The sequence below is a fragment of the Scomber japonicus genome, chromosome 10 (genome assembly GCF_027409825.1).
Source record: "Scomber japonicus isolate fScoJap1 chromosome 10, fScoJap1.pri, whole genome shotgun sequence".
Lineage (NCBI taxonomy): Eukaryota > Metazoa > Chordata > Actinopteri > Scombriformes > Scombridae > Scomber > Scomber japonicus.
The window spans coordinates 18,882,822-18,903,505 of NC_070587.1; the positions used below are offsets into that span (position 1 = coordinate 18,882,822).

At 38.6% G+C, this 20,684-nt stretch overlaps 2 protein-coding genes and 1 long non-coding RNA gene across 3 annotated transcripts; 2 read left to right on the forward strand and 1 right to left on the reverse strand.

Moving 5' to 3' along the window:
- The first annotated feature begins 1,228 nt into the window (after window positions 1-1,228).
- LOC128366857 (B-cell receptor CD22-like) lies at window positions 1,229-3,988 on the forward strand. The gene is made up of 4 exons (XM_053327625.1): window positions 1,229-1,370; window positions 1,894-2,172; window positions 2,773-3,081; window positions 3,984-3,988. Exons 1-4 carry the CDS (start codon window positions 1,229-1,231, stop codon window positions 3,986-3,988), a joined length of 735 nt encoding a protein of 244 aa, XP_053183600.1.
- Window positions 3,989-4,000: 12 nt separating this feature from the next.
- On the forward strand, window positions 4,001-4,737 carry LOC128366717 (uncharacterized). Its single transcript, XR_008321882.1, has 3 exons — window positions 4,001-4,148; window positions 4,249-4,358; window positions 4,674-4,737. It is a non-coding gene; the product is annotated as an uncharacterized LOC128366717 (long non-coding RNA).
- An 865-nt stretch (window positions 4,738-5,602) lies between these two features.
- hpn (hepsin) lies at window positions 5,603-20,606 on the reverse strand. The gene is made up of 13 exons (XM_053326687.1): window positions 20,133-20,606; window positions 18,748-18,889; window positions 11,736-11,843; window positions 11,477-11,518; window positions 10,926-11,055; window positions 10,722-10,841; window positions 10,530-10,570; window positions 10,114-10,279; window positions 9,621-9,811; window positions 8,648-8,743; window positions 8,253-8,395; window positions 7,943-8,107; window positions 5,603-7,569 (listed from the first exon to the last, which is right to left on the reverse strand). The coding sequence occupies exons 2-13, from the start codon at window positions 18,782-18,784 to the stop codon at window positions 7,525-7,527; spliced, it is 1,284 nt and encodes a 427-aa protein (XP_053182662.1). The 5' UTR covers window positions 18,785-18,889; window positions 20,133-20,606; the 3' UTR covers window positions 5,603-7,524.
- Between the last annotated feature and the right edge of the window lie 78 nt (window positions 20,607-20,684).

Here is a 20,684-nt window from a genome sequence, read left to right on the forward strand (position 1 = left end):
TCACTAATGATGTGCACTTTTACATCTGATGCACAGTCCAGTAACACCACCCAGTGGACAAAGATGTTGGTGATGACAATGTGAGACAACTGTGTGATGCTGGATACTGAGCATGTGTGTTGTGTATGACCTCACATCCCAGCTACTTTGCATAATCGTGTACATGTGTATGTTCAGGCTCAGATCATTAAAAAAAAAAAAATTCTAAATTTGTGTAATCGAAAGTCTCTGTAATCTATGGGTGACTGGTCGCTGACAGGAACCAGGGAGGAGTCAACCTCCCACTTCTGCTTTTCACTCACTAAAAAATGAACAAAAATTACCTCCTAGAATTTACAAAGGAATAAGTCTGCTTGCTTTAGTCGGTGAGTGCTATTACAATAAACTTTATAAGCAACATATCTGTTTTTTTAACATTTATCTATGTGCTGACTGAACAGTAATGAACTGTGTTACAGGATGAGTTTAATAATAATGGAAAGCTGGATTCTGATTATTCTGGTTGTAATGCCAGGTAAGGAAACACATTTTGTCTTAATAATGCTACTTTAATAATAAAAAATAAATACATTTAATACTGTCTCCTTTGAGTTTTTAGTCATTTGTAGTCACTTTATTACCAAATGTTCAGTAACGTTCTGTAACTCATTCTGATTATAATAATAATGACTGATGATATTGATAAAACACTTATTTTATTTTTCACTAAAGGTGCCTGGAGTGGGAACTGGAGGGTGACCTTCAAAGATCAATGTGCTTTAAGAGGGACATCTGTTGTTATAAAGTGCGAATATGACTATCCTTCAGCTTATATTGTTACTTCATTTTCCTGGTATAAATACCAGCCTGCATCTGGCCATTGGCCGCCTCTTCATCTACTCCCTTCACCCCCAAACCACTTTGAATATGTAGGTGACCGTAGAAGTGACTGTAGTCTGAAGATCAACAATGTGCAATATGATGATGGAGGATGGTACGCTTTTAGTTTTGCGACAAAATTTGGCAGCTGGAACAGCGAAGGGTCTGCTAGATTGGTTGTTACAGGTAAAATCTTTATAAAAACAAAAACACAAACAGCAAAAAAAATCTCTCTCCTGAATTGAAATGATTTGAATAAAATAAATATGTTTCTGTCTCTGGATCAGAGTTGTCCACGGTTGTGAAGCCGAGCACTGTGACAGAAGGAAAAAGTGTCAGACTGACCTGTACCTCAGGTTGTCCCACAGAGATGCCCATTGTCTGGTTCAGAGATGGACAACCAGTAACAAAGTCAGTCTTCCGGGCCAGCAGAGAGGATGCTGGGTGGTACCACTGCGCTTTACAAGGACAGGAGACAATCAGATCTGCCTCTGTGGTTCTGAATGTTCAATGTGAGTACATTACTAATAAAAATAATAAACACTCAACTTTTTGTCCTTTTTCCCAGCAGACATTCCTTTGTTATACTCTAACAGCACATGTGACAGTGAGGCAGTATGTACAATATCAAGACCCTGACTTTTTAAATTTGAATATTTACACCTGTGCTTTTCCTATGGCGACACGTCAGAATGTCTTCAGTGAAAAAGGTCTATTGCTGTATTAGAGGATGCAGATTTCCCATATCTAAAAGTTATCATGAAACTTGTGTCCTCCCTTGTGTTCACATCTCCTTATTAGTATTACCAAGAAAACATTTATTTTCGGGCTGTGTCGTAGAGATGTCACACTATTGTGAGATAAATAATAATAATAATAACAATGAACTCAACAGATAAGTTGGAATACAATTTTGTATTTGTCTTCACACTGGGACATTCTCAAATCACAGCTTGTTTTTCTTTCTCATCACGTTGCTCATCAAAGTGAATTTGCTAATTCTCTGTCTAAACGTGCTTCTCTTCTCTCCATCAGATGCCCCCAGTAATGTAAGATTGTCAGTGAGTCCATCAAGAGAGGTTGTCAATGGAAGCTCAGTGACTTTCAGCTGCAGCAGTGATGCCAACCCACCATTGGCACAGAGTAGATACAGCCTGTTCAGGGACGGACAGTTCGTCAGTTCAGGGCAAAGTCACACCATCGCTGTCATCCAGCCCAGCCACAGCGGACGCTACTACTGTCAGGCCTGGAATAATATCACCCGGGGGCGCGCCAAATTGATTAACTCTGACGTGGTTAACCTTGATGTCCAGTGTGAGTGTGCTGAGATGTTGCACTGAGCAGTCTTGTATGTGTGTGTGTTGACTTGTTTCTCATATTGTGCTGTGAATACCAGCTCAGACAAAAGATTCAGTTTTCATGCTACGTTCAAGATTGATGTCATCAATTTATCAAGACTCAAGGAAAAATACACTGATGTTTCAAAATGTTCACCCATGACAGATTGTGAAAGTTTCAGGGGAAGGAAGTGATACGTCAGAAACATTGCAGGCTAATGAGTGCTCTAAACTTCAAGTGGCTCCTTGTGAGGCCTTAAAATGAAGGAATGTCAAATTGTGATCTTTATTCACAGGCTGTGGCATTTAGTTGCGAGCAGTGTAACCAAATAGTGATTTTCCATGTCTCAGATGCCTCTATTAGAGACAGAAAGCAATATTTCACAAACAAAAACAAAATCCAAGTCTGGAAATGTATATATGTGTGTGTTTTCTTCCTCTTTTACCTTTTCAAACATCTACTTTATTACTCAAGTTTTCATGTGACCCCTAAAATTCACCTTTACTTCTCAACCAGGGGGCTCTTATTGATAGTATTACAAGAATAACTTAATAAAACTGTTGCACTTTTTTTCAGACCTTCCAATGAACATAACAGTTTCAATGGATCCAGCAAATGTTATGGAGGGCAGCAGTGTGAATCTGACGTGCAGCAGTGTTGCTAACCCTGCAGCTGATAGCTATACCTGGTACAAGAGAACAGATTCTCCCACCTCCAGCTCTTCTCCCAGCTCCAGCTCCCAGCTGCTGCAGGTGGGCTCAGGACAGGTGCTGTCTATTCCCTCTGTGGAAACATCCCACACCGGACTCTACCTCTGCCAGGCCAGGAACAGTCTGGGGGAGAACAACGCCCCGGAGGTGCTGCTGACAGTGGGAAAGGACAATGGTTTGTGTCACTTCACTGTCAAAAGTATAATTGGTATACTGTTAATTGTATTTGCATCTCATCTTTATCAACTACTGCTATATCTTAGCAGAACAAGGCAGACGTGCTTATTTATATCACATATTTCCAACCTTCCAACAGTAATCTAACTTTTTATGTGTTTCTTCACAGTCAGCCTGTCTGTCCAAGTCCTGTCTGGCATTGGAGTTGCCCTTTTTATGACTTTTTTTCTCCTTCTTCTTTTCTTCTGGTAAGTCGATGACAAAGAAGAAGTGTGACTGACTGACTGATCATTATGCTGACTTATATGTACTTTCTTTAACATTCTTCCAGATGTGGTGTAACTTTGTTGATCTGTCATGCCTAGTGGTGTCATAGCTACATACTGCATGTAATTCATGATGCTACTTTTATCCACTTCCTCCATGATTAGGCAAAATGCTGACACCTTTTACACAGTGAAAAAGAACTGTGGTTAGTGAAGATACCGAGTGTGGTAACTTCTGTAAAATGTGACGCTGCAAGATTGAGCAACATGTAGGACACTCCACTCTGTTCTCAGTGGGCTCTCTTGTATTTTTTATTCATTTATTTTTGTCATCTTGATAGGATGAAGCAAAAGACCCATGCAGAGAAGAAAGTGAGTACATCCAACTCATGAATGACTCCTTCAGGAATAGCGCAGCACTGACAAAAACCTTTAAATGGGGCATATAAATGGCGATCTTTTTCATTATGACGTATTATTTTTGTTCTGTGGTTATTTCTGTATAATTGATTTTTCATACTAACCTTAATGTTAACCTATTTTGCACAATGATACGATACTGACACTGAGATTCTAGTTGAATTACAAGCACATGTAAAAGAAAACCTGTTGACTTCTGTTGTGTTACCTCCAGGCTGACTCTCAGTTTAGTGGAAGAGGCTCCACCTTATCATCCAGTGAAGAGCCATCAAACAGTGTTCATGTCAACATCCACAGGTTCCCGTCATCTCCTTCACCTGCTCCAGTTGCTCCGGACTTCACTCCTTCTTCATACAGGAACTCAAACAAAGAGGATGATGTAAACGTGGAGCACAAACATGAATACTTAAACTACATCATTTCATTCACAACAATCAAATGTCTGCACATTTTGAATGAATTGACTCATCTTCTCTCAGGTCAACACTTTTCATGAAGCCGAGGCTACCTACTCAACAGTGACCATCAAACCCAGAAACCCCGGTCCTCCACGTCATAGGAAAAACAGCAATGCACCACAGGACTCCAGGTGGGTTTACTGTTCAAATGCTGACCTCATCACAACACTACAGAGTGGCTTAGTAGTGTCACATGTAAAGTACACACTGTATGTTTGAACCATTTTATGAAATAATACCTTTGACCTTCACAGGGGAAAAAAATCCATCTCATTCACTTCCATCTAAAATAAAGTGTGAAACATTTTGAATTATCATCTGAATATCCTCTTGTCATCATTAGGATGGTCACAGGAATGACTCATATAGCAGGGTCCTCAGAGGACGTTGGCACTGCCCGGTTGCAGTTTGATTAATATTCATTAATACTTTCATTTTCTCGTCAGGTCTGCAGCAGGAGAGAACGACAACTCTGTAATCTATTCTACCATCAATAAATCCAGTTGAGTCATGAACACTTTCATCACAGATTAAACCATTTATTGCAACAAATGGAATACAGTTCAACTTGGCGCTGGAGGCTCCACTCTAGATGCTCCCTGGATTAGCCAGCAGCATGCTGAGCTAAAATAGGGAGCGTAATGCGAAACCCCCAAGAGTGGGCTGAACAGGACAAGAAATGCAGATTGACCCGAGAGCCATGGTCAGACCTTGAACCAGAAAGGTGGAGGCTGGGGTGGTGGAGGCAAGTTTTACCAGCAGCAGTGTGAACAATGTTGGAGAGATGTTAGTGTAGGTGGGAGTCATATTTAAATGGTCCGCCTCGAGGTGTGGATGGCTGTGATTGGTGCGAGACTGATGGGGTGTGCTCATTCACTCAGTGGCTGTCAGCTGATTACAGCTGTGGCCTATGACTTTCGTGTCCTGCATGAACTAACGCGTTGCTTCACTTGAGTCTGAGTTCATTATCATCAAGAGAACTATGTTGCTGTATTCTCTCATGTGGCTTCTTTCTCTAAAGACAATAATGCAAGTTCAAAGATGAGTTTTTTATGGGGTTTACATTGCAAACTTTGCCTCCACAAGCATTAAAGGGTTTATTTGTTTATTTATGCTATTTATTACTGTTTTTCAAGTTGTAGTAGTTTGTACAGTAATACTTACTGAACATCAATGTAAATATTTGATTTTACCATAAATATTTTTGATACACAAAAGGTAAAATCCTGTTTTAATGTATTGTTTTCAGCAATTTCTGTCTTTATTTCTTTTCAATGTGTCTTGGTTACTGTATACTACAATATAATTATAGTTTACTGCTGTCTGTACAGTAAATATTACAAATATATAAAATAAATGTGGTGTCTGCACACAATCACTTTGGAAGTCATTTTTTAATTGAGGTTTTATTTCAATACAATACTAAAAGTACAAATTTACATTTTACATATAGCACTACAGTCAGTAAAACTGTTTATTTATCTAGTACACATTGTTGTAAATGTACATACATTCATATTATTTCATTGTTACTGAACAGTATGGGACTTTGTGACTGCATTTACACAACTATAGTTTCTGAGTATTGTTTGAGTCAGATTGGTCAGAATGGACTAAATTTGTGTGGATCCAATAAAAATACTTTAAATTCACTTTTAAGTCATCGTCTTGTAAAACAAAGTATATAGGCCTATTTCATCACAACCATACAAGTAAGCAACAATCCGAAGCTTAACACATTGCTGAAATGATTTTTGTGGTTTGTGTTAAATATGAGGAGGGACAGCACTTCTAATAGGCTATATAATACTATACTCATGGGTGAGTAATTCCAGGTACTGTAAGGGTCTTTTATGAGAGAGTGATTTGGGTTTTTATTGCACTGTTGGCATTTTCAGATTATCTCGACATCTATGACATAACTAACATAAAAACATCCTACATAAAGAAGACATTGACTTATATTTACAAACAACAAAATACTGATTCTGAATATGAGCGTCATCTTCACCAGTTCATCTTAAACATGTGAGGATTTGATAAAGAATGGATAATTATTCATCACAGTCAAGCTATTGCATATAAAAAACATGACATGTATCACACAAGTAAGACTTTAATTATAAAATGCGATACCTACTCTGTGAAAGAATTGTGTGTAATGTGTTGCAATCTTTCAATAAGAACTTGTCAGGATTTGTCATATAATACATAAAGTAGTGATATTTTCATAATTGTCTGAGTGTGTCTTGTATAAGCTAAAAATACTAAAACTGTTCCACATGATTGTGATGTTTATTATAAATTAAAAGAGCAGTCTGCTCTCACAGTGTCTCGTTCTGTGCTCTGGTATCAGGAGGTCTGACACTAAAGTAACTGACTCATGTGGAACTAAATCCTGAAAAATATCTTCATGGTGAGCTTGATTCTCTTACCTTAACAATATGTTGTGTTTTAATGTAGCTCATAATTTATAATGACAGTTATTTGATCTTTGTGAATTTTATGGATATAAATAGTGTCATGACTGCACAACTCTTTTTTTAATCAATATTTAACTTCATACTGTTCAACTCTGTGCTCATGACTTCTCTTTAAGGTGCAATATATGACAGTCAGCCCCAGTAGATGTCGTAATAGCACCAGCATCTCTGACCAAAACAAATGTGTGAGTCGTTTGATCAATAAAGTTAGGGAGAAAACAGTCCCTGAACAGACAGCTCACAGAACTCTGATCAAACTGTGAAACTAGGCAGTTCTGATCAAATATGGATCCACTGGATTAACTGTGAATTGCCTATTTATATTTTATATTTTAAATGTTTTCAGAAACATATTTAGTGTACTGTTTTGAGCAGGCTTGTGACATGGCCACCATGTTGGACATGGGTGCAGAGATCATGGAAGGACTCACATGTACTAATATGCACACGCTGCCAGAGCAGCTATCATAACACAGAACAGATAAGCTGTAATTACAACACACACAGAGGGAGTGTGGCCATTACTCCATCATATCTTTACATAGAAAATAGATGTTTGCTGACATCTAGTGGGGCTAAATGTCATATATTGCAAGGTTATCCATTTAAGGAGTAAGATATTGGTACACTTTTAACAATGGTACAAGAAAGTTAAATCCTCAGTTTTAGGTTAGTGGACGAATCTGGAACCATGATAAGAGGGGGACATCACAGGCTTTCATCCCCCTATTGTTGCACCCCCTGATGACATCTACAGGGTCTGTCCTTATTGTCATCCAAGAGTAGAAAAAATATAAACGTGGCTGTAGGAATCTCATGTCCGAGCCATTTTGTGAACCCCGGGTGAATTGTTATAGTTCTGCAGGAGAGAGATGAGAGCAAAAAAGTCACAAGAAGAAAAGTATAGAAAATCCTGAAGCATGTACATTTGTAACATTAATTTCAGAAATCTGTGCTTCATTCTTTAATAATCATTCCTCTTTCCAAGCTGTATATTACTGTTTTGCCAAAGGTCAAATGCTTTGACTCTACACTGTTGAAGCTAATACACCAGTAAAAAATCTACTTTTAATTGAAATCCAAAGAGGGACTTCTTCACAGCCTGAATATGAATACAGACTGCTTATATTTGAATGTGTCTTAGAAATGTCTAGTGAGGGTTTACACATAACATACAAGAAACTCAGGAATACAATAACAAACAGTCAAATAAAGAGCATCAGGTCTCTCACCCTCATAGCTGTAGATATCCAGGGCAGAAATCGTGACACTCTGGTGTACACACCAGGCTTCTTTGCCATGGCGCAGCCTGTTCCCCAACTCACCACCCCCAGCAGACGATATCGAGTGGTTTTAGACAAGCAGTCGTCTGCCACAAAAGGGCCGCCGCTGTCTCCCTGAAACCACACAGGATTATAGTGGATCACAAATTATCATTAACCATCCACTTTATGTGAGCATTCTCAGAATTAAAATGAACAGGGATGTCATTGATAAACCCATACACATACACTACACACACAAACACAGACACACACTTACCTGGCAGGCATCAGTTCCTCCTTTTTCATAACCAGCACAGAACATACTAGTGGTGATCTGGTTGTCATAGTAATCAGGAGCGTTACAGACAGCGTCACTGATGATAGGGATGTTCGCTTCCTGGAGAACATCAGCTAGATGACCTGAGAGTCAAGAACATCAAAGTAGTTAAAAACAACGACCTGCATTGAGATAGAAGCACAACTTCATGTTAAACTACAGTATGAGCTGTTGTTGTTTGTTGTAATGAGCAGAACACTGATTTCATTAACAACAAAATATAACTACAGCTGGTAAAGGATTTTTTCTTTTCAAATCAAAGAAAGTCAAAGAGTAATCCACAGGTCATTATCTGCAGTGTGTTACAGTAAAGCTGTAATGATACATAAACTCACCATAGTATCCTACGTTTCCCCAGCCAGTTACCGTTCCCATCTGTCCATCTATCAGTCTTTGACCATATGCTGGCAGGCAAATAGGCTGGATGTACTCTACACACAAGCACACATACATTTGCATGAAGCAAACACATGTCTATAAACACCACCACTTGCAAGTCAATGTGGGTCTGTTTGTTTGTGCCACAGAAAGCAAAGAACAGAGTGAGATACAGACAGATAAAGCACCCATTCAACCTTTGACTCTATATCACTGTTTTTCTCCAATAAATGTCATTCTGAGCTTGTAGTTATGAATCCCAACCACTAGAGGTCAGACATGACTGACAGTATACAGTGTATTGCATTTGCAAACTTTATGTTAATCAATTAGCATTTATTCAGCACTAATAAACAATGCATAAACACTAATTACACTATAAAGTATCACCACATTTTCAAAGGTGACAGTAAAACAACTTTCTCTAAATATGTGCTTATAACTCATTTAGAAATGTTTAATGAGTTGTGACTTATTGTAGATATCTATGAAACTCTCTCCGCCCCAAATTAAATCTTAAACTCTGGTGTAGATCACACTTGTAATTCCTATCATCTTTTCCCTTTCATTAACAGATTACAGTAAGATTACAGTGGATGACAGATGGCATTTACAGGAATTACTGTATTGCTCTCATTATTAGAGTGAGGATCCTTTACGAGGGGGGGGGGGGGGCTGAGAGGACAGACAGAGAGCATGAGAGACAAGGGGAACCTGTGGTTATATCCTGTCAGTCCTGATGTATTAATGTTCTTTTGTCCTGTTGACTCTAATCAAAGAAACACGAGACCAAAAGCATGCAAAATACTTTGATGAGTGACTCTCCTTTCCTTTGCTTCCTCATCTGTTATCACAGTCATCATGTTATCAATTACCCTGTGTGTGTGTAGACAATGAATATGTGTGCATGTCTGTGCCACTGGGTCCTACCATTGAAGGTGAGTGGTTGGGTGAGGGCCAGTACAGCAATGTCCCTGCTGTTGTCATCAATGTTAGCATCTACAAAGGGAAGGTAGCTGCTGTGGTAAACGATGGTTTTCACCTCTGCCACGTTGGCATTGACTGGTTTATTGTAGATGGAGCCCAGCAGCACACGCCAGCGATTAACAAACCGATACCGTCTAATATAGAAAGAGGCAATACACAGTGATATTCTGCAAGTTTTAAAGGCTTTTTCAGTTTTTGCACAGACATATTTAAAAATCCACACACATACACCATCCTAAACACAGATGATCATATTTAGACAAGAGCAATCTGATAATGAGTGTTACTGATGATGACAATATGTGTAGCAGAGACAATGATGATATAAATACAGTAATTAACATTAACAACTAACGTAAGATGAATCAAATTTGTCCATTATGTTCTTAAAAGTCAACTTTAGCTTACGTATATAATATCCAGATCAGTCACTTACTCTGGGAAGCAGTGAGCTGCAGAGACAATCCAGCGGTTGGAGATGATGGATCCTCCACATTGATGAACTCCATCATACTGCAAGCTGACCTGCCAGGGCCAGCTGCCCTGCCTGGCATCCACACCGCCAACTATACGGTCTGCCGCAAAACTACGCCTGCCACAATCTGTCAAGGAAGAGAGGTTGAACAGAGATAGGCAGATAAAGCCAAGGCAGATAAAGTAAGAGGGGGAGAGTCAGAGGAGAAAATCACAGAAAGGGAACTAAAGGTAACAGACTTCAGGCTTGTAAAATCACTCAGCACTTCCAAAAAGAAAGAATAAGAAGCACAAATAAGGTATGAATGTAAGGTGGTGAAGTTTAAAGTGTGCCAGTGTGTCAGACAGAGTGAGTGTGGATCTGGGCTCATGTCTTACCTTGGCACAACAGTTTGAGAACCTCCCTGCTCTCACAGTCACTGAAACAAAGACAGACAGAGTTAGCAACAGCCTGACAGAGAAAAGAAAACATCCAAAGATGAGTGAAAGAAAACTAAGAGGAGCAACAGAGAAGACTGTGTAGTGAAAGGTTAGACTGCTTCAAGGATCAAACAGACAGGTGTTTGTTACCATGGGAACAATGAGTCTTTGATTTTCTTGCCGTAGCTGAGCTCTTCCTGTCTGACGCAGAAGAACTCGCCACCGTCTCCACTGGCCTCTGGCACTGATGCGACTGAGAAATTAACCACACTACAACAAACACACACACAGTTAAGTTCTGTATCGCTCTGCGCTGCCTGAAAACACTGTGACAGGATTTTAAAACTATCTCACCTGACAAAGCCCACTTCCTCACAACTGATGCTAGCTAGCAGCTCATTGGCTGACGAGGAACACACCTGACGCCATCGCCTCTGGGCGGAGTCAAAGACTCTGAGACGCTGGTCAGCAGAATTTACCTGGACTGCAAAGGGTAATATCAAGATTTTAGTCCTTTTAATGTTACTTTACATCTCATGTGCAGCTGGACCTCAATCTGCATCATTTCTGCATATTTCTATCATTCAAGTAAGCGCAGCATTTAATAAGGAAAATTATGAAAATCTTTAAAAATTTCTGTCTATTGTTAAGAAATCTTTTTTTATGAACAAAGTTCAGATCAGAACAAAACTAATAATATTCGGCTTACCACTAAACTAATGGAACCAAAATCCTAACTTTTTGTATTGGAGGTAAAATATGTAATTCACAATTAGGTAGCATTTTTCTTATCTTGTTATATTACCACTTTATAAATGTCATGCTGTGAATGATTGTACAGATTATGCTCATGATATATGGCATTTATTACACTCTACACTATTACCCTGTCCACTGTTACTCACCATCATAGAGTCCTGTGTCTTCTTCCATTGTGCAATATGTAACTGCAGAAGGAGAATAAGAAAAACAGCAGCCACTTATTGAGAATAATGCAATGTATGACTGTAAATGATCAAAGATTTTGAAATATGAAATATTGAATTTTTTTTAAATCTTAGATTGTGACAACTGAAAACATTAGAAACATATTTAAATATCAGAAACAAAAATACAAAAATATGACAAAAATGTAAGTGTGTGCAGTCTGACATGTGGTCTGACCTACGGCCCAGGCTGCTGCTCCAATGGCTCCCAGGGTCATCAGCATCACGCACACTCCAATCACACGGCATGGGGTCAACACACAGGTCAGAGAGATTCCCCTGCTCCCTGCACACACACACACACACACACACACACACACACACACACACACACACACACACACACACACACACACACACACACACAAATGTATTTACACACATTTGACACTATGTATACACAGACAGAGACACAAACATACACATGAAAGCATACATGAAGGGCACATAGATTGGCTTTTAAAAGTTAACTATGAATGAATATCTGTCTGTCTATGTATGTATGTATGTATGTATGTATGTATGTATGTATGTATGTATGTATGTGGGTCCTTAGCATATCTGGAGAACTGTTCATCCAATGGGCTTCACACTTGGCAGGTGTATTGCTGTGGAGCCAATAACGTGCAGTGTCAAAGTTTGAATGTGCAACACATTCATATTTTTAATATAATATTAATATGTTCATATTACAGCAGGGCAGGACTCCTACTGTCCCAAATTCCCCCAAAAAAGAAGAACGAGAACAGAGGCAGTAAAACAAGGCCAATAGGTGTGCAGACACTTTTGATTGTCAGCAGAATTAACAAACTGATTAACTGCTTCTATAGTTCAACCTCGGTTTAGTCTCACTAATGAAGTTTCTGTCAGTCCAATTAATTGATCAATACCCTCATATACATATATGGGTTCTTGAGAAATAATAAGCAATTCAGCAGTTCTGAGCAAGCATGTTTGTATCAGGTTCTGCACTAGTTACATAACAACAGAGGAGGCGGTTTAGATGATGAAATTAAAAGAGTAAATATTACTGAAGTAAACTGTGTTCTTCTTCACATTCATACATACCCATGGATGTTTGACAAAATTATGCATGGTAAACATTCAGACAGCTAGTGTTTCATTTGTGCTCTTTTTTTGATAACAAATATCAGCACCATGACCGCTGTCACCACACTGTCCCATGTGAGGGGCATAACAGCACATTTCCTGGCATAGACTGGAAAGTACAAATGACATTGATTAGATCAATAGTCCTAAGTCTAACATTTCTCCACAAAGCCAGAACAAACTCTTAAACTAGGATATAGTACCATGGCTGTCCTGTGTATCATCTGCTCTGAGCAGAGTTTGTCAACTTGACCCAAAATTCAAAAAGTTAATGAACATTTTGCACTGCAGACAATTTGACATATAACTGGAATAGCACAGGTGCAATTAATAACATTAACAATGGTTTAATTCCATCTGGATGTGCCAGCTTCAGGGGCCTGGTGTTGTGCATACTGGCTTACTCACATGGTTTACTGGGAGTTTTTTGATGGTTATGATAGAACAAAACTGTATTTAGTCTTGTTAGATGAGAAGAGAAGATTAGAGAAGAAAAGAGAAGAGAAGAGAAGAGAAGAGAAGAGAAGAGAAGAGAAGAGAAGAGAAGAGAAGAAAAAAATGCCAACGCTACTGAGCAAACACAAATTATCTTTTTATGTGAACTGTCAGCCTGCCAAGCACATCCCGACCCTTATCACTAAACACAGCTTAGCTTATTTCATTAACCATCACCGACCACTTTACACCATCATCATCATCATCATCATCATCATCATCATCATCACTATCAATGTTAGAGCAACAGTGCACACAAAAGCAGGAGGCAGGTGTTGCAACTTTTGACACACCGATTGGGTCAGGTAACATGAAAAGGAACATCATGATATCTGTTGTTTTAATGGGAGAGGGCCAATGTTTTCATTTTGTAAGGCTATATGTCATGTCACACACATGAAATGCAAAAGTGATTACATTGCTGAATATATCCATCATATCCACCCACCCATTTATTGTGGCTGATTAGACTTCTGGCCAAGTTGAGGTTGGGTGAAGCTGCAGTATGATGGGAATTAAGATAGATGAAGGTGTTAGTTGTCTCACCCTAACAGATGCAACACAACAATCAATCAGGTGTTATTGATATCATTAACTATGGCTCTGGTCTATTCAAGTGCGAGTAAGTCATGTGACAGTGTGACAGCATGCATGAATATGAAGCAGATATATGCAATTCAACCATTATTCATTTCATTCTTCACTCCTATGTTGTTCCTGCTTTAACATGTCAAAATATCTTCTGTGAAAAAGACCTGTGTAAGAGATGTCAACCTGTACACACACTCACAAGGTCCTTCTAAAAGATATATTCAAGCAAAATAAGCCTGTGTGAGCGTGGGTCACAGGTAGAAATCACAGATGTTAGTAATAACATTGACAATGCACAATAGCAGGACCCTGGAACTGTAACACCTACATTGAAAGCAGCATCATTAATGTTATTGATCACACCTGTGTCTTTCCAGCTATGACATGTCAAACAGCTGTTGGGGTAACAAGTTGAACCTAGGCCATTCAAGAATTTTTTGGGGCCACATGTTAGCTGTCTTTCCTTCCTAATACATTAAAAAAATGATATAGGCGTTTGTTTCTGTAGTTAATGGTGGTTTAAAAAAAAAAAAAGTAAGAACAGCATGTTCTGTTCTGTCAGTGGATTTTCTGTTCCCTGCAATGCATTAGATAATCACGAATGCAACACTGCTACCATCCATCAGCGTGCCAGGAAACAACTGGAGATACTGTAAGTCTGTAAGCGTCCGCTACCAAGTTGGTCAAAACACTCTGCATGCCCTGTTTCCTTCCTGGCTCTGTTTCCCTCCCACATGTACCCTGCTCTCTTACACTTCCACCTTTCTCACTGACTGACACACGAACTTTAAAGAATTGATTCAAACTAAACTGAAATAAGTTCGTTATAGATTTAAAAGTAATTAATGTAGAAAATAAATTTAAAAAATATATATATCTAACACATTTTTTGTTAATAGATAAGAAATATTTATAATAACTGTTTTTTTACATTTTACCATCATTAAAATGAAATCAATAATGAAAATAATTGTTATTTGCATCCATACTTTCATAGAACTGTGACTACAAGGCCAAAAAAAAATGAAAATGGACATGAGGTGACTGTTGCCTCTCTTCCACACATACAACAACAGCAGTTATTGAGCAGGCATATTTAGATCTGCTTGAAAGCTGGGTGTCTGGATGCAGAACCACAACAATCCTACACAGTTACACATAGTCAGTTTGGCCCACTGGCCTAACCCTAACCCTGATCTGAGGAAGTAAACGGCTCAGGACTGACAAGGACCCAGTGTTGTTCAGAACGCTGCTCTGCATTTCTACTTTATAATCAAAGAAACTTGATAGCTGTGTAGACCTGCTGATCCAGTGACCTTCTTCTCTGCTATCTCTTCACATCTGCTCCCTCCCTCTGCACCAAAACCTCTCACTGACTGCATTTACCTTTTACATGGCTCTCCCTGGTTAACATTTCTCTTCCTGTCTGTGTCTCTTTCCTTTGTTGTGCCTCATTCCTCTTCTTCTTCCGTACCTCTCCTCTCTTTCTCCTACTTCCCTCAGACTTCAAACTTCCAATCAGTACGTTAATGGTATTATTGTTCCTGGGATTGTAAAATTGTGATTACCAACAGCACCCAAAATATGAAAAAAAGACAAAGACAAAGCAAATGCAGACAGAAAGAAGTAAAAACTATGAAATAAGAAGACCTGAATGTGGTTTCTGATCAGACATACTATCAGAGGGACATTCCAGGCTCGTGTTCATTCTTACTGATTGTGGTTTCCAGGAAATACCCCAATCACACTGCAGGACTGAACAAGTGCTCTATTGTATCCACTTCTACCTGAGACCACCTTCCCCTCCCATGTGTGACTCTATTATGAGGTATGGTTCTTCTACAATCACAAGTATTTCATGGTATGGTTTAGGTTGCAGTTTGTGGTATGTGAGGTATCTGAGATTTTAGTGCAGATATAACACCAATTATATTATAGAAAGGTTTGAAAACAGATACTGTTAATTCACCTACAATCGAAGAAAACTAACAAGCATCATATATTCAAGCATTGAGTCACAATGTAGAAGGTGATGTTCTGGGTGACATGATAGTAGGATCAGCTCACATGATTTCTGTAAGACAGGTCCAACACATTTCACCTTTTGCTTCAGTCATAATCTTCTCTTTGAAATCCATTACATGATTGTGTCTGTATGGATATTGCAATTTGAACAGATTACTAGATCAAAACTACTGTGATCTATATATTTTATGTTTAACTAAAAGATTTATTTTCAACAGATATTCATGAAGCAATTGTTGAAATATTTTACAATACAGACCACATGATTGACTGGGTAGTTTGTTGCTATGAGTCATGGGTCGTCGTAAACATGACTGGCATTAGACATAAGAATGAATCATCAGACTTATTTGAACCATTCACCTGATCATAGAGTACACATTTTATTTGTGGGTTATTTCTGTCCTCTTTCTCCATGAGTAAAGTGACCAGCAGGGTGGAAAAAGGGTTACTGTGTCATGACTCATTCTCAGGGATGTTGTGGGATACACTTAACTTTGCACGCATTACGCCTTTCCACAGAAGCACCTCACTGGTGGCCAAAGAGAAGCAGCTGTGTACCAGATGAGACACGCAAGCGCCAAACCAAGCTGGTCAACACAGCCTGTATTTAGAAAACAGTCCCCTTTGGCCGTCCACATCTGCCAAAATTTCTACTAGATTATAATTAATCTGACCTTAAATACGCACAACATACAATATTTCTAGAAATGTAAGCAGGATATTTCTAGACTAAACTACTAGGCTAATATTTGATATATCAGATCTACATAACTGCCAAAAAGTGTTCTGATAAACTGTAACTTCATGAATAAACTTTTCCACAGACTTATAAATAGAAAGAGTGACTCATAGGTCATTTTTTGTTGAGGTAGTCTGTTCCTCTGAAACTATAACGGATAATCCTCTGAAACTATTCGTTATGACACCAGTGCTCGTATGGGTTGATCTGGTAAAATAATTTATACTCAAGGTTTGCGTTCTAGCTTTCCAGAGCTTCCAATCATATCGCACAGTTTTCATCAGTGGACAAAGTTTGCTTTGTTGTCTTGAGATTTGATCTGTGAGCTCAGTAGCTGTTAGAATTTCATCAACAGTGCTTTTAGGACTTCTTGTCCATATTAGGTTAAGAACCCGAGAAAAAATGTTTTTATGTTAGGCTAATGTTTATAAGGTCCCCTGATTCACCTCACACCTCTATGCAGAGTCAGCGTATCATCCTTTGTCCTCTTAGAAAGACAAAGACATTTGAACTTTAGGAAACACATTTCTATATATTGGTCAACTGAAAACAGTGATGTGCTTAAACCAATATCTATGTTAATGTCAACAGGAAAAAGGGGGTTTGAGAATACATACTGAACACTGTTATTCCTGAGTAGACTGAATTGAACGTAGGTGCAGTAAGAAAGGGAATAAAGCAAAGATAAAACTACCGAAAAACAAGGAGACCTCACACACATAGTTGAAGACCCAGCAGAAGCCGTGACTCATACTGTTAGTGGTTGTCATAGCTGAAAAGTAAAAATAAACACATGTACTAGCTTGATTAAACAGATGTGTGTAACAGGAGAGTTTGTGTGTGATCATGTGTATTTGTGTTTCCCTTCTTGTTCGGACATGTATGATGTATAAGCATGTCATGATTAAGGTAAACAGCTTGTTTCTGAAAATAGATGATGTCACACCTAATCTTAGAGCATGCATAAGGTGCACAACATAAGCCACAACATATGAGTCACTCCTGGCTGTTTCTCTTGTAATTATACACACTAAAGACACAGAGTGCTTTATTGCATCTGGGTGGACTCCCTTCAGCCAAGCAACAGAAACTACATAACCAAACATCTAGCAGACCATGTTTAGACACAGAAGCAACAGGGCCCAAAGACCAAGAGGACCTACTGATGAAAACGACAGAAGATATGGGGATGATGTCAATTTGAAGCTGAGGATAATTTCAGTTTACGAGAGACTATTGGCTTCTTCGTTGTGCCAACATTCAACATGTTCCTGATACAAGGTAGGTACAGTAGTCTCTGTACTGTTATCTGGTGGGTTTAGGTGATAAAAACAAATTAAGGATCAGTTAGAATTAGTTAAGTTAGAGTTAGAATTTTAAAGATGTTATTCTGGAGAAAAAAGTTGTAACATTATTTCAAAGGTAGGCACAGGCTCTTCACTCACTACAGGAGTTTTTCAGCATCTTCATATGTTTCACAGTACACACTGACATAAGTGCTCTCTAGCAGCAGTGTGATAATCTTATCTGTAATTCCATAACAGCACGGTATAATTTGCTCATTGGGAGCCATAAAGCTGTGAAACTTTGGCCCATTACTTATCACAACAACACCTCATTACAGCTGATGCCAAGTGTCAGGGAGGCAGACGTGGATTGTCGGGTTTCCTTTTAAATGTACAGTCCCACTGATGCTGATGGAATATGGTATAGTAAGAGAACTTTAAATTGACAGTATGTGTTATTTGGTGCTGTATATAATATAGGAAAGTACATACAATGTAGTGTTACAAGTTACAGCAGTATGATGGTGATGGTGAATAGTACTATCTCCTCTCTTACCACAAAATGTATAGATGTAACAAAACAATGTGTCTGAAAACAACACATTACCTGCTGCCATTTAAGCTTTATCAAATCAGAAGGCAGAGAGATGATGTATGAAAATCACTTTCACATTCCTACAGAAATATAAGTACATGTAAATAAACTATAAATGTGTGTACTTCCAGGCTGAAAGACAAACCTCAAAAATAAATCAAGACAACATCAGAGGCACAACCAGCCAGTTTTGAGCACACTAGTTAATGGTTAACTGTCAAGTGGACTGATGTCTGGTCCCAAATACAGAAAACAGGCAGTCTGACCAGCACAGCATTTTATGTGTGTGTGTGTGGGGGGGGGGGTGCAGAATGAGCAAGACAGTATATGTCATATGTGCACTCACCCATCTTCCCCTCTGTCACAACTTTCTCAGCATACATCTGTGTAGAGGAGGCAGAGGTCCACCATAGACAATATGTCCTCCCCCTTTCTTCTCTCCTTGATTCCTCGGGCAGGTGGTCTAAGCCCTCACCAATCCCTTTTGCCTGTTAAAATAATACTGTGTGTCATACTGGGAGATACATCAACTTTATTTTTCCAGTACTTTTTTCCAAGACATATACACAAAAAGACAAGACAAGACTTTTACCTCGTAGTAGTACTAGTAGAATCATATGTCATTATGTTCCTTAGATACTCACTATACTTATAAATACACAGTTACTAAGTAATATTACTTTCTTTGGATAATATTATGAATATTTTTACTCAATATGCCCTACAGGTTCCATCAGATGTAGAGCTACAGGGATTAATCGATCAGTTGATCAAAAGTTGGTCAAAACAATTGACAATTGTTTTCTCATTTAGGTACATTTTAGAGCCAAAATACCAAAGATTTAATGTTTTTTTTTAAATATGAAAATGTGTGCTTTTCTTGGTCTTCTTGTTTTTTTCAGTTTTCTGATACTTAATGGATTAAACAAAGACTCAATAATTCAATACAATAACAGATAATGAAAATAACTGTTGGTTGCAGCTGTGATCAGGTGTTTGTTTCAAACACACACAAACACAAGACCCACCCAATGAAGGGTCCACCCTAACTTCTGGTCTACTATTAAATTGTCACTCTAACTAATTATGTCTGAGATGGAAAACTGATACTTAAAAATACAAATGTATTAAGTCTCCATGAGAATGAACTATACTAATTGAGCTACAATTGCATCTTAATTCTATATAAACAAGTTTCTTGATAACACCAGAGAAGTCTGACTGCTGGTTTAATTAATCATCAGCAGAGGTTAAACCAGTATTCACTGCTCTGTAAACAGCAGACATGAAGTCATATGACACCATTGTAAAGCCTTCTTATATATTCAGTTTAGTCATTTTAGAAACGTTTTGTCTTCTGTGGTATTATATCAATACACATTATTATATAGGGATACTAAAGTTTCATTGTTGCTGTGATATTTGCAGTTTATAAACCCTTTACACTCCAGAGGTCTTGAGACAGAGATGAAGTTCAACGGACCAAAGGGCATTAAAAGCTTCAGGACGATAATCTAGACTGGAATAATTAAATTGCCTCTTTTTTTTCTCCACTGTATAAAATGTTTAATTTCAAGCAGAAAGTTAGTTTTGATCCCCTGCAGCCTAACGCCTATTGCATGTATAGTAAATAACAATGGAAACATGACAACAAAGCCAAGCTACTGATAACTTTTCAGACATGCCATAAAACTAAACAGCTAAAGTAAGATGTTAGATAAAGTGACTCACCTGTCTGCAGCAGGTGGAGTCCTGGCCTTCCTTTAGGGGAAATGTCTTCTTTTTTTAGTCCACTGGTAATAAAATAAGAAAAAATAACTTCTATGTTGATGTTAGACGACAATACTGATGAGACGACGGCACAGATAAATCCCAGTTTTTTCAGTAAATCCTTGTTTTGTTCCTTTCACAGGTTACTGACCCCGAGGAAGAAGAAGTGGAAAAAAGGTAGCCAAGTTTTCAGCGACAGTGTTTTTTCAGTCTTTCCTATCAAGCAAAAACCTCCGGCGCCCGCTTCTAATAAAAAAGAGAGAAACATTTGGAAGATTGGACAAAACTGGGACAAAGTTTGTGAAAGTTTATCCCAAGTTTCTCGCTGTATGTGTGTGTATGTGAGCGTGTGTATGTGTGTGTGGTCGTCCTGTGAGCGGTCAGCTGCGCAGAACAGAGGGGTACGGCTGACGTCAAGTTCTCTCTGATTGGTCACACGAGACACGAGAGCACTCACAGGACTGTCTGACCCTGCACACCTGCCACAGGTGAACACACTGTCCTGCAGGTGTG